The sequence below is a fragment of the Agrilus planipennis genome, unplaced genomic scaffold (genome assembly GCF_000699045.2).
Source record: "Agrilus planipennis isolate EAB-ADULT unplaced genomic scaffold, Apla_2.0 scaffold40, whole genome shotgun sequence".
Classification (NCBI taxonomy): domain Eukaryota; kingdom Metazoa; phylum Arthropoda; class Insecta; order Coleoptera; family Buprestidae; genus Agrilus; species Agrilus planipennis.
In genome coordinates, this window is record NW_020438938.1 from 562296 (window position 1) to 576512 (window position 14217).

General features: G+C 40.9%; 1 protein-coding gene across 9 annotated transcripts in view; it reads right to left on the reverse strand.

Annotated features, from left to right (window-relative positions):
• Positions 1 to 848: 848 nt before the first annotated feature.
• LOC108740886 (homeobox protein homothorax) overlaps positions 849 to 14217 on the reverse strand; it is a 286672-nt gene continuing 273303 nt past the window's right edge. For 7 of the 9 annotated variants that reach the window (XM_025974404.1, XM_025974408.1, XM_025974402.1 and 4 more), the window contains 3 exons: positions 4106 to 4164; positions 1349 to 1510; positions 849 to 999 (listed from right to left, as the gene is read on the reverse strand). In XM_025974404.1, coding sequence (XP_025830189.1) covers positions 1350 to 1510; positions 4106 to 4164 — 220 coding nt within the window. In that variant the 3' untranslated portion in view covers positions 849 to 999; position 1349. The remainder of the gene's footprint in view (positions 1000 to 1348; positions 1511 to 4105; positions 4165 to 14217) is intronic. The other 2 variants (XM_025974401.1, XM_025974407.1) reach the window with 1 other exon arrangement.

Here is a 14217-nt window from a genome sequence, read left to right on the forward strand (position 1 = left end):
ATAGTTTGTTGTGAACACGCTGGGAACGAAATCCAACCCCGGCAATCCATCATTTATAAGAAAGGGGTTAGAGAGAGAGTGTGTCTACTACCACGTTTCCCGTACTCCCTAATCCGGAAACGATAATTGCAAACAGAAATGGAAATAACAGTCGTTTGTGTGTAATCATGCCATTTAGAATGAAAGGAGGACGGCAAGGAGTTAGCAGAAGCTGTTGCTAAAGGCCCCTCTCGCCATTTGATACAGATAATCTAATATTAGACGGTTACTTTGTATCGCTTTTTGCTAAAGGTCAAATCGATGATTCGAATTAAGAAAAGAAAAACATCGCCAATAAGGACGTGTCCGTCTATCTTTTTATTGTCATTTGTTAAAGTCCATATTGTTAAATAATAATTTATCGACTACATTGCAAACAACAACAACAATTATTGACGCCACTTTAAACGAACTTCCCTGTATTACCTGACTACAATTTGTAGGGGGCTTGTCTCAGGTAACGTGTGAACTTCATGTGGCAAATGAGAGGCATGCCGATAGAGGGATTTCCCTGTAGATTCCTCATGAAGACCTCCACGAAAAAAATCAACCTTATGGGGCTTCGATTAGGCAAATCAATTTTAGAAACTCTTTTAGATAAACCTGTGGTTTTTTTGCCAGTGAATCATATCTGAAAAGCATCAGCGGATGAGAGAACGAGGCAAAGCGTTATGTGCTCTTCGTGTGCCTTATAGGACAGCCTCATGGAATGCGGGCTAGGTACTGTGGCTAGCCTCGTTGGAACCCTAGCTGCTCCTACCAAAATTCTAGCTTCATGGGCTCCAANAATAATAATATGCACCTAATACTTTTTTCTTTTGTACAAGTCCATCCCGTTTCTTTTTTCTTTTTACTCTTTGTTAACTAAACACTGGGTCACTACATTTACATTTTGTACAGAGAATAATCACATTTAAAAGTTGCTTATTTCAAAGTTCATTGTCGTTGTGTGCGTGTGACCTGAAACGAAACAAAAAAAAGGGAAATAACATTTTGTAGCCGAACACACTTTTCAGGCTTTGGCGACGGTTTATGGATTGATCGTGAGACAAATAAAATAATTCGAAGTGGTCTGTATTCTGTCGAAACTGCCTTTTTGGTTCTCATCAGCGCGTCGCAGAAAGCTCCGACAGAAAACAGACCAACTTTTACCTGCTGTCTTAACAGCGCGTTTTAGAAAATACCACAAATGGCGCGGTAAACGCCATCTGTAGTACGATGCTACATTTTGAGACAGAAATTGTCTTCTTTGATTCGATTGTCAAATCCGAGAATAACGCCTAGCGTTTAAAAAAGAATGCTTGTGTACCTCACAGGTGGTGTCCGTAGTATTCTGCTGGGTAATGGGCGTATTGGTTGTGGAAAGCTGCTTCTCCAGGCGGTCGGTGCATCATCTGCTGCCCATCCATCATGTAACCCATGGTGGCGTCGGGGCTATAAGCACCGCTGGGACCTGCGTGCGGGGAAAACACTGTTAGGAAAGTCAAAAACTGTCCTTGAACCACAGCCATGGAAACAAACTAATATTAAATTACTGAGTAATTTTTTCAGAATGGAAAACCTATTTTTTTTGTGTCAACCGAAATAGCTTGATTACCGTTACAGGTTTGACTTTTCCTGTACACTCGAGACAACGTGTTTGTCTAAGAGCGATTCATCTTAAGTTTGTGGCCGTTTTATGAGTCATAAAAAGGACCTTCACGTTTTACGACCGGTGCAGTTTGAGCACTTTGCCAGTACATTCCACTCCTGACATACTATCATCACCACATTACTTACCCGATAACGATAACATATTTTCCTCTTTTATTTCCTTTTTATTACGCTTTAACAACAACAAAAAGACCAAACTCCACTAAATATTTGTTAATTCAAACGATTGCATAATTAAAATAGTTAGGCACGCGAGGAGGTTACAGGATAACTTTAGCAGTCAATAAAAATTACGATATCATCTATACCTTTAAATGTAACATAATAGAAACAGAAAATAATCAGTTGATTGTAGATTGTTTCGTTTGATAGTCACAAAAAAAGAATTGACAGTGCCAAAAACTGATCCTGCGAACTCTATTCTGAGTCCTAGCCAGGTCTTCAGGTATCGGAAGGAATGAATTTATTCGATCAGTCGATGAATAAAGTCGTCGCATAAATATTTCGGCTGGCGTTGTATAATTACATTGTTTCAACTTTTTAATGCCATTATGGACCATAATACTATATATTCCGCCAGACTCCTCATCAGATACTTGTACGAAGAGAGAAGAAGGCTACGTGTGCCCTCAATCTATACATATACACACATACGTACACAAGAACACCTATGTGTGTGTGTGTGTTCGTACGTATGTATGTATGTATGCTGCCTGCCGAACAAAAAGCGACCGATTCTTGTGAATAGGAGCGACATCAATCAAGGTTGTCAGTTGGTAATGGGCAACTCGAGCTGGCAGATGAAAGTCAGTATTATACTGGACGCTTTATTGTCCTGCCTCTCTCTCTTTCTCTCTTTATATTTCTGATTCTGACTCTGGGATGCTGATCACAAATATCTATTCATGTAACATTTGAACAGGAGAGAACACCCAACCAGCAGACACCAAGAGTTTAGGTTTTAGATTGAAAAAAGTCTTGAGTGGAGGATATCGGAAATTTTGGTATCAATTAATGGTAATAGTGACTGGAAAGAAATCACCGAGCATTTCTAATAAGAATCAGGTCAATGGATAGAGGTTGGATGATGCCAGTTTAGATTTAGGATTGAAAAGATATCCTTAGATCCATGTTTGAATAAAGTCAGAAAAATCGAAAAGAATTTGGCATTTTTGGTGTCAAGTAATAGTGTGTAGTTGTAACTAAGAAATCACATAGTATTTCCAACCGGGGAGGAGGCGACACCAGTTTAGAATTTCAACGGAAAAAATATCGTCAGGTAGATCCATGCTTCATTGGAGTCCAAACAATTGGAAACAATTAAAATCGTTGACGTCACCTAATAGTGGATGGAATTGGAATGCAATCATCGAACATGTATTTCTTACCGAGAACCAGTCGAAATTTTGGTTCTGATTGGAAAAATTGCCAATAGGTAGGTATATTTATGATTAAAAGGAATCAAAACGATGGGATAAAATCGATAGAAAAATTTTCTGACTGACGATAAGATAATCGATGGAACAATGATTTCTTCCAAAAAATTGAAAGGAATTTGAAGTTGTTAGTATACCAATTAATAATGGGTGTGATTGGAACGAAATCGAATGGTATTTTTCCAATCGTTCACAAAATAAGTGTTGCCTTAGATGGAAAGAATAATGTGCAATTTATTTGTGTGGCTGGCTCGCGTTACAACGAATAGGTATTTGCGGTGGTTGATTGCTATTTCTTCTTCTTCGGTAAAAGGATTTTTTAAGGGTTTGTTCATTGAAGCGGCACGACGGTTGTGGCGTGTATCGATTCAACTTTTCCGTTTTCTGCGAACGACAGCCAAAGAGAAATTGTCGAAGCCATTGACCTACGCGGACCGATCCATCACGCGGCGTAGACAATCGAGCAACACACAACCCTCTCTGACAGCGCGGCGCGCCCTTGCGATCAAGGGAGAGATTTCCACGCTGGTTTAAATGGAACTGCGACGACGTATCCGTACCGCGTGCGGGCTATAGCCTTGCGACTCGTAGGCGAGAGAAAGACTTTAGCTCTCCAGGACTACTAGTACTGCTACTACTGTCCTTTATTTATGGGACGGCACCTAGTGCAAAGTCGTGTCCGCGTCGTATTGCCGTTCGTTTCAATTAAAGGGATGAGTATAGACTTCAATTAGATGAGGAGTAGGTTTCCGCCGTTGCGATATATATTTGCACAGAAAGACGGAGACAGGAACCAGGAACAAAGAGGAAGCCAAGACGTACTAACTTGGAAGCAGTCACGAAACTCGTTAGACCTTTAGGACACGAAATAACCAAAACGGTTGTCCATAACGGGGTGCGACAATCTTATTGTACTAAGTAAGTACTCTTGGGGATGCGCATGATTAAAATAAGAAGGAATATTTAATTTTACTCACCTGCTCTATTTGACTGGTCTATCATTGGCTGTACTATCCTTCTCCTCGCGTTTATGAACCTGAAACAAAAAGATACAATTACTTACAATTAATTTATGACGAATGCAAAAGTCTGAAGACAAAAGAAATAAGAATGTGGAGGTGTATGTCTATGTAATTTGGAATTTGAAAATGCGAAGAAAAACGGTGCAATTTTGTATTTTATGAATAACGTCTCAGTATCGGCAGCAGTACAAGCAACAAATTGGGGTGACTACTGCATCAGCAGCAGTGTAATGGTAGTATCGGAAGTTTAAGTAATGGATAGGGGGAGAGATGATCTCAGAATTCAAAGTAATTTTCTTTATGTGCACTTTACTATCCGGGGTTCGGTTTAAGATATAAATAAGATGATCTTTGCCAATGGGTTTCGAGGTAAAACGGTGTAGCGTTAGCGACGTAAGGAATTGATCAATAGTCTATAAAAAAAAAAAGGAACACGAAGGGAAAAGGACGCGAGTTGATTAATCAATTTTCAATTTTATTCGGTAATCGCCCTGTACTTACTACAGAACGAACGAAAATATGACAGAAATGGTAAAAGCAGGTAGCTTTGTTGTTGAATTAATAAAGTTGCCTTTAAAGTTGACATTATTTGCAGTTTTTGGATGACTAAAAGCTGGCAGACCAAACAAAATAATCCATTTCACTCACGGCCACTAATATTCGTGTTTTCGTGGTCGTTAACATCGGTTAACAGCTCGGTTTACGTGGCATTTCGTACCAAACGTTCCTTTCCAAATAAACAAATTTAATAGTAATTGCCTCTAAATAACTTTAAAATTGCTGACGTAAATGTACACAAGACTTAATATACCATTGCAATAAAAAAAAAGGAAAAACGATTTCGTATGAGTGACTTTAAGGAAAAAGTACCCAATTTTGAAACGGAAAATTCAACAAAATTTAGCGGAATCATGTTTCATTTAAAGTTTAATTTATCTGAGAAACTTTTTTTCATTTTAAACAAAAGCTTGACATAAAAATAATATGCTTACGTCTTAAAGAATGTACATCAAACATGATCACATTCAAGAAATAAATTGAAATGGCGTACAGAAATACTATGAAGACTACAATTTGTCGTTGAAAGATGGTATATTTACCCATTTTGTCACTAGTCCCGCCTCGAGCTGATTAGCGCGAAAAACGATTGCATGCCTACAGGTAGCAAGTATCGAAATAGAATACATTAGCAGAAAAATACTGACAAATTAGGGACAGTTGTTTTTCGTTGAACAGCTGGAAGATAGATTAGCGACAAATTAGTTAAAATATCATCTTCAGATACAAATAAGCGACAAATTACAGTGGGTGTGTTCCGAATTACAACCCAGCATACTGACCAATGCTGATGACGTTATGAATCGACGCCATACTGTTGATTCGTTCCGAAATATACTAGCCAGTGCATTGATGTCAAATTAACGTCATATTGACAATAGTGTTTGTGCTCGTTTACAATAATTTTGTTCTAAGAGTTATTAAAGTTTCTTGCAATAAAAAATTCCTCAAAGTCTGATGCACACACGCCCGTTTGATATACTACTACATCACATTTGTCTCACCAGTACAATATGGTGGCGCACCAGTACAATATGGCGTCGATTTATGACGTCATCAGCACTGGCCAGTATGGTGTTTATATTTCGGAACACACCCAGTGTCTCTCTCTACGCCGTTTCTATCGTATTTCGAGGTAGTAGGCACCCAATTTTCCAATAATAACCGGAAAATTTTTAGATTTGGGAACAAAATAGCGACAAATAATAGTTCTGCGTCTGGATACACTAGATGAATAGGTTTTATTTTTCTCTTTTCTTGTAATAGTGGGTAGGTATCCAATGTTTTCTTGCCGCTAATGTCGTTTCGTCCACCGCTAATCGAAAGTATTTCATTTCCCGGTCTCCTTTGTTTCCGATTGAAACAACATATTGATTGAGGCAAAGTGTCAAACAGCATTAGGGCGTATTGTTATCGGTGGCGCCCGTTGGTTCAGTTTCGCCCGACCAAGCAACCCTTCTATTCCGCCGTTCGTTCGTATCGAGAAGGCCCTCGGCGGTGTAGGGTTTCGGGGAATGCGTTCCCATTCTTCATTCGCGTTTTCCATTATTACAGAGTAATCCCGGCTAATGATCAGCGCTGTAATTTGCCAGCCCCACGCTACGCGTACACTGTAAACAGTTGTTTCTGAAGTCGCACGCTTTCTCTCTATCTCTCTCTCTCTCTCTCTCTTTCACTCTTTATATGTGTACCCTAGTATACGCTACCACTCACCCCACGCACCCGCACCCCTTTATTCTTCGACGTTCTCGCTCAAACCCTCCCGCAAACGGTATACTCAATTTCAACCATCGCCCAACTTTAACCGAAATTGATTTGTTGTTGTTTTGTTTTGTTTTGTTGAAGAAACAAATTAAATTCATTAAAGGCTCAAATAATAATAAAAGGATACAACTTTTGAATTTTCAGGAGGGTTAGTTATTCTTAAAGATCTTTATTATTTTTTTGAAGAAACTATTGAGTACATATTTTGAAACATTCAGACCCCCAACGTTCGCAAAGGGGTTGTAAATCATCAACAGAATATTTTACAATAATCCAATTAGTAGTAGTAGATAAAGTATGTATTGTATGTACTAAAATACTTATGGAATTGTACATTTGATGACTTGAATATCGAGTAAAATAAGCGAACATTTCGAAAGAATGTAGTGAAGTTTAATATACGAGCAATTGGCAGCTAATAGTTTGTTGTGAACACGCTGGGAACGAAATCCAACCCCGGCAATCCATCATTTATAAGAAAGGGGTTAGAGAGAGAGTGTGTCTACTACCACGTTTCCCGTACTCCCTAATCCGGAAACGATAATTGCAAACAGAAATGGAAATAACAGTCGTTTGTGTGTAATCATGCCATTTAGAATGAAAGGAGGACGGCAAGGAGTTAGCAGAAGCTGTTGCTAAAGGCCCCTCTCGCCATTTGATACAGATAATCTAATATTAGACGGTTACTTTGTATCGCTTTTTGCTAAAGGTCAAATCGATGATTCGAATTAAGAAAAGAAAAACATCGCCAATAAGGACGTGTCCGTCTATCTTTTTATTGTCATTTGTTAAAGTCCATATTGTTAAATAATAATTTATCGACTACATTGCAAACAACAACAACAATTATTGACGCCACTTTAAACGAACTTCCCTGTATTACCTGACTACAATTTGTAGGGGGCTTGTCTCAGGTAACGTGTGAACTTCATGTGGCAAATGAGAGGCATGCCGATAGAGGGATTTCCCTGTAGATTCCTCATGAAGACCTCCACGAAAAAAATCAACCTTATGGGGCTTCGATTAGGCAAATCAATTTTAGAAACTCTTTTAGATAAACCTGTGGTTTTTTTGCCAGTGAATCATATCTGAAAAGCATCAGCGGATGAGAGAACGAGGCAAAGCGTTATGTGCTCTTCGTGTGCCTTATAGGACAGCCTCATGGAATGCGGGCTAGGTACTGTGGCTAGCCTCGTTGGAACCCTAGCTGCTCCTACCAAAATTCTAGCTTCATGGGCTCCAAACAAGCCTCTGTGATTAACCTCGTTGGAACACTAGCTCTTTGTTCCTTCCAAAATTATAGCTTTATGGAGTCCACACGAGACATTCTGACTAATCTTGCTGGAATCCCTCCCAAAATTGTAGCTTCATAACTGTGACTAACCTCGTCGGAACACTAGCTGTTCCTACCAAAATTCTAACTTTTTGGGGTCCACACGAGGCATTCTGATTAATCTTGTTGGAATCGTAGCTCTTCCTCCCAAATATCTACTTTCATGGGATCTACACAAGACATTCTGACTAATCTTGCTGGAATCCGTCCCAAAATTCTAGCTCCATGGGGTTGAAACAAGCCTCTGTGATTAACTTCGTCGGAACACTAGCTGTTCCTACCAAAATTATAGCTTTTTGGGGTTCACACGAGGAATTCTGATTAATATTGTTGAAATCCCAGCTCTCCCTCCCAAAATTCCAGCTTCATGGGCTCAAAACAAGCCTCTTTGATTAACCTCATTGGAGCACTAGCTCTTCCTCTCAAAATTCTAGCTTCATGGGGTACACACGAAGCATTCTGATTAATCTTGTTGGAATCCTAGCTCTCCCTCCAAAATTTCTAACTTCATGGGATCCACAGGAGGCACTGTGACTAACCGCGTTGGAAACCTAGCTGCCCATTCCGAAATTTTAGCAATTTGTTTTACATTCATATAGCAAAAATACTCAATTGAATTTTGTTCGATGCGCGCATCATCAGACAATGACCGTATGTTTGGTTAGCTCAGCTGCGTGACGGTATTAAAGGGATGAAGATTTGGAACGTGGACGAAGATAAAAAGCTACGAATGTACAAATACAGGCAAAGCGATATTTAAATTGGATCGAGGAGGAGGAGGATGAGGAGAAAGAGGGCAGATTACGCAGGTTCTGCACTGCTATGTTTTTCTACACAATTTGTTCGGCTGGGACATTAATCATCCGGGGGCGAGTAGGCGACAACTCGTGTGCGTCGCGTCGTTTCGAAGGATCAAGAAGGGTTCGGTTGCTGGTTCGTTCGTTTCTCTAATTCCTTCAGTAGGAGTAGAAATAAAGTGAGGTCCGACTGACTAGCGCGGAGACTGACTCCCTTAAAATTGCCGCCGTTGCGTTGGTTGTGACGACGTTTTGTTTTCTCCCCCGGGGTTTTACGAGATAAACCGTTTTTCACAGCGAACAGGTTTTCCCGATGTATTCCCGAATAAATATAAACCGCTGAAACAATACACGAAATGATAAAACTCCCGGAAAATATATGACTCGATCGCGGAAAGATGCCAGAACTGCTGGGAACCGCCAAAACTTCTCGCCCTCGCCCCCATCCGCATAAATTTTAGCTGCTTTTTAACATCACTGAAAATTATAATTTCCACTTTCTTTCTACTCGATTTAAATCATTGTCTGAAAAAATGTTACACGTTCTCAAGAAACTGTATTCGCTATAGGATTAGGTACAAAAATGTGAAAAAAAATCTGTTTGGAATGCGTATAAAGATTAATATTAATGTGGTGGTTCTTGCGTGCGTGTATTGTACGTAAGTGTGCTCGATCCAATTTTAAAATAGAGCTGATTTGCTGCTGCGTGTGGTCAAAAATGTACGAGAGAGAGACAGTCCTGTGTACGTATACTTGGTGTATTCCGTTGTTGTTGTGTAGTGGCAGAGAGCGCGTTCGTTTTATTTCCGTCGTGGCGTTTTAGAAAAGACGCAAATATACAATTCGCTATATATATCCGTCCAATTTTTCTACGGCCATCCCGTGGCGGAAGCAATAATTACTTGTCAAAGTCTTCCAAACACACATGTTAAACCAAAATAAACAGTCTTAATTGCAAATAAAACCCTAAGCGCCGTCGTAGCCGTAAAACGTTTACCATCTTCTCTTTCTCTCTCTCTCTCTCACACTACAGTTGGGTAACTTGGATCTTATTTTCTTCTCTCTGTGCCGGGCTTAATAATCTCTATCCGCATTTTCGAAATGTACTTTAGTACCGGCGATAAATTCTCGCTTTAATATCGTCCTCTTTCGTTAAGTTGGGGTCGCAGCTGACGCATTGACCCCGAGACTGATGATGGAGCGCGAGTTGGTAGTTGTAGTAGCAGATGTCGCCACTATCGGCCGCCCAGGGTCTGTGCCCGAGCCACTAACTACATCTGCCGTTCGGGGCGCCCCCGCAAATTTGCAATGAACGAAAACGCGATAATTACAGAGGTGCATGCACTTGCTCCCAATCATCCACCGTCCGTCCTCTCTCTCTCTCTCTCTCCCCCCCGAATGCGGACACGTATCGCACAAATCATAACCGTTGACCAGGGCACACAAGTCAGACGTGGCGGACCCTTTATTGTGGAGGCGCGCGGCTCGCATAGAAATCGCTCTCAAACAGCCAATAAAGTGCTCTTAGCCCCAGGGCCTCGGGCCAATTTCTGCAGATTTCAGGAAATTGTTGTTGGCCTGCTCCGTCATGCGTGGAATAGAAAGGACTGAGTGGAATGAGCCGGGAATGCCGGTTATGAGATGAACAACTTAGCGACCATCGACGTGATCAACCGACAAACGGCACAATTATTAGTTCCAGTTATAACGGACACGTTCGAGATTATTGCCAGCAAACGTAAACGTGGCCGGCTTCTTATCATTAACGAACCGAATCCAATTCCAAAGGGTCGCTATATTCCTTCAACAAATTTCTTTTTCAACGCGTGTATGTAATACCGCTATGATAATCATTTCAGACTTGTATCATGCCTGAGTAGTAAAAATCGACGGGCGCAGAAAACTGTGTGGGCACACATTAACGTGTGACCGTTGCCGTGATATTTATCTTAAAATAGTGGCTACTTGAACAGAATTCCATGCGAACTGATGCTGTCTTGATTCGGGTCTAAAGCTCTTCCATCTCCGTTAAACTTTAAAAACTTTTTGGTGTTTCATTCCCACCAGGCGCTAATGCTGGTGGGCGGGCAGAAAGGTAGGGCTGAAGGCCCTCTTCAGCCTCCTTTCAGGGGTTGTGGGAATGGGTGGGTTGTGGTTCGGGTGAGAAAGATGAGACGGATGAAATGAAGACAGAAGAGAATGAAAGATTATCTATGAAATATTACTGCCTAAGTGATCTAAGAAAAACTTGGACTAAGGCAGACGGACCCGGAATAGAAATCGGCGTCCTCCCAAATGCTAAGCAATTGTCTAAACCTCTAGGCCATGCCGCTGCTGAACATGGAAAGACTTCTGAAGAAACCGCCACTCGTGCTAGCGAAACGTTAGGATTAGGAAGCAAATCCAACTGATGACGACCTTTAGACCCGAATCAGGATGACATCAGTTTCTCCTACGGGCTGCGAAAGCCTTTACCCGAATTCCACGAACTGTCTTTGTATGTATGAAGGCATAGAAAAAAAAAGTCGCTGACCACAGCGTCGGGTCGTCAGGCGTCTCGATCGTCTTTAGCGACGTCACGTGATTGTACACGCGCCGTCAGTTGGACTCGGCGCCGTATTATGAATGTACCCAATTACATCTTAAAAGTTGTGCTCCATTAATTTTCACAGCTGCTGCCTCTTAATTGGTATCCACATATGCGATAATAAAGCGTGAAGCTTTACATCGCTCTGTGCATGTACTGCTTTCAAACACACTCGCGTACACGTGTACAATAACATGCACAAAAGCACACACATATACAGTATATAACACACTCACACAACCGTACAATCACGTTAATACAATACAGTATACAAATTAATCGATTTGCACAATAAGAGACTTTAACTGTAGTCCAGAGACTTTTGGTATCATGCCATGAAGATGAAATGGTTTATTGTTTAATCTTTCGATCATCTTCAGGTTTGCTTTGGACGCTAATGCGATTAATTGGCTTGCGCGTATTTTTATAAATATCTCATGGGGAAAAAAATTGAAAAAAAGTAGAGGAGACTAGTGATTCTGACGATGAACAGATCATACGAAAATAGTTTTGTTATTGTACCTACCTCATTACACGATGGACTACTGCAGTGTGTTAACCCAGTTTCATCTCTCGAAATATCTAGCGAAGATAAGCAAATTTTGAATGCATTACAGCTGCGCATAGTTATCATTTACCTATTGCTTTAATGCAAGCGACTATAAACAATACTTTTTTTCAGGAATCAGCGGAGACCGAAAAATGGAAAATCGAATGAGAACTACGTAATTGGTAAGCTTTTAAGTTATTTTTGTTCGTATGTATCAAACATACATTTAAAAACAAATAAAGCGAAATTTAACATTTAGATTCAAGCTGTGGAATGTACATTATTGTAATGGGTTTAATTGACATACTGACTAACCAATCAAAAGCAGCATTTATTCGTAAGTTGCTTATTGGTTGTACCCTTTTAATAGTTAAAATGTTTTTAATGATATCTATTATAACGTGGGTTTTAACGGTGATACAAATGGATATAGGTTTTATGTTTTTGTTGTAACGCTAATTTTAAATTTATCAAGTCAAACAAAAACAGTATAGTATTCAACTTGTGCGAGATATTCATATTTGGACAATATCCAAGTATTTATCTACGGGGCAGTATTGGAAGGCGAACACGACGAGGGTTGCCTCGGGGTGTACACGGGTGTACGTTAATAATTAGATGTAAGGTACACTTTGCGCTTCAGTGTTTGTATCACGAAGGTGTCAGGTGTGTACAAAAGATGATATCGAGGTGTCAAAGAGACATCCCGCAGTTGTTCCGAGTAAAGTGAAATTATTCAGGAGCATCGCCATCATCGTCAGTCAGTAGTAGGTGCCGAGCCACCCCTTTATCCGACTCATCCCCCTTTCCTCCTCCGACCGGCCGACGCGTGTTAATTCGAATCCGAGAGATTACGCACGTTCGAGAGCCGCCGCCGCTGCCAACGGGGCCGTCGTCGCCGCCTGCGCTGCCCTACGCCACCAGGCTGTATGGAAATGTTGGTCAAATATATCATTCCGGCTTGACAGTGCAATTCTCTTATCTCCGCGCTCCGGCTGACGCTCGGGGGCGGCAGCGTGGCGGTGGCGACGGTGCTATGGGAAGGTTGGCGGCGGCGGCGGCGGCAGTAGGGACCAGCCAACCAGCCCAGCAGACCGAATTGCAAACAAAACAATTCGCTCACAACGTTCCAGCCATGCACGCCATTTCATGATCGAACGCGGCGCTTGATGAGACTTGAAACCAATTCCGACTACATCACGAGACATCGATAATGATGTATGATATGATGGTGTATGTGTGTGTGTCTGTATTGCCCATGTGTTACCTCTGTTTTTAATGATATATTGGTGGTCACCTGTTTTGCTACATTTTTGCCATATTCCACCACCGTTAGACATCTATGTATCTCTCCATTTTCACTAAAGGTCTAAGCAGTTTCTCTAAAAGGTATCATTTATTGATCTTCCGGATGTTAAAAAGGGAGTTGGTTGTCGCTTCCCTTTTGTTTATTGTTGTTGTTGTTGGATGCGGTGGTAGGTTTATCGTTTTGGTCTGTATTTGGATCGCAGCGGGTATCAGGTAGATAGAAGGTGCTGTTGCTCTGTTTCGATTTTTTGACGGTCGTGGCCAAAGAACGCGTGGAATGCCTGTGTCCGATGCTCGTTTTTCCCACAAACGCTCGCTCTCTCACAATCAGCCCTTGTGACCGTGGTATGTATGTGTGTGTGTGTGTGTGTGCTCACCTCGCTATTAATTAGTCGTCTGTAACGCCAGACAGCCGAACAATAGAACATCAACGGCACTTCGGAGTGTCGGTAACGCTACAAATCGCGGTCGGTTGAAAAACAACGATCGCGTCGAACGAGCGCCGAGAAATTTTCAAATTGACGTGTTTGTTACGTCGACTATGACGGCGCTGCTACGCCGTTGGAATTTCACTCTCTTCACTGAAACCCTATTCAGGGAAATACTGAATGTTCTGCTGGTCGAGTAAAAAAAAAAAACAAATAAAATTCTGACACAATTCAATTTCCAAAGAATTTAGATAGTTTGACAAAAACTGTGCTATAATTTCAACAAGAAAGACGGATGAAGAATTTTTAGCATCAGATGGGCATGTAACTTAGATGGAAATTAGACCGAAGAAGATAAAGAAATACTTGTCGAGTTTGTCCAATCGTCTTCTAGGAGATGGAATAACAGGGTACCTACATCAAGTCCAAAGAATAAGTTAAAGAAATATTTGTAGAGTTTGTCCAATCATCTTCTGGAAGAGACATAATACAAAGTTGCATTTAGATTATATTATCGTCTACAAGAATCAGTGGTATACGTGTGCTCGATGGCATTTGGAAAGCCCGCAGGGCAACTTAACGACTAAACATCATACGAAAGGATTAGAAATACTCCCCAAGCACACGTCTTTAATCGGGGAATTAAGTCAAGTAATCATGACATGTGAGGGTAGCTATTTATTTACCTACGCCAAATGTTCTCTTTCGTGTCACTTCTTTTATTGATACATTATTGATTGCC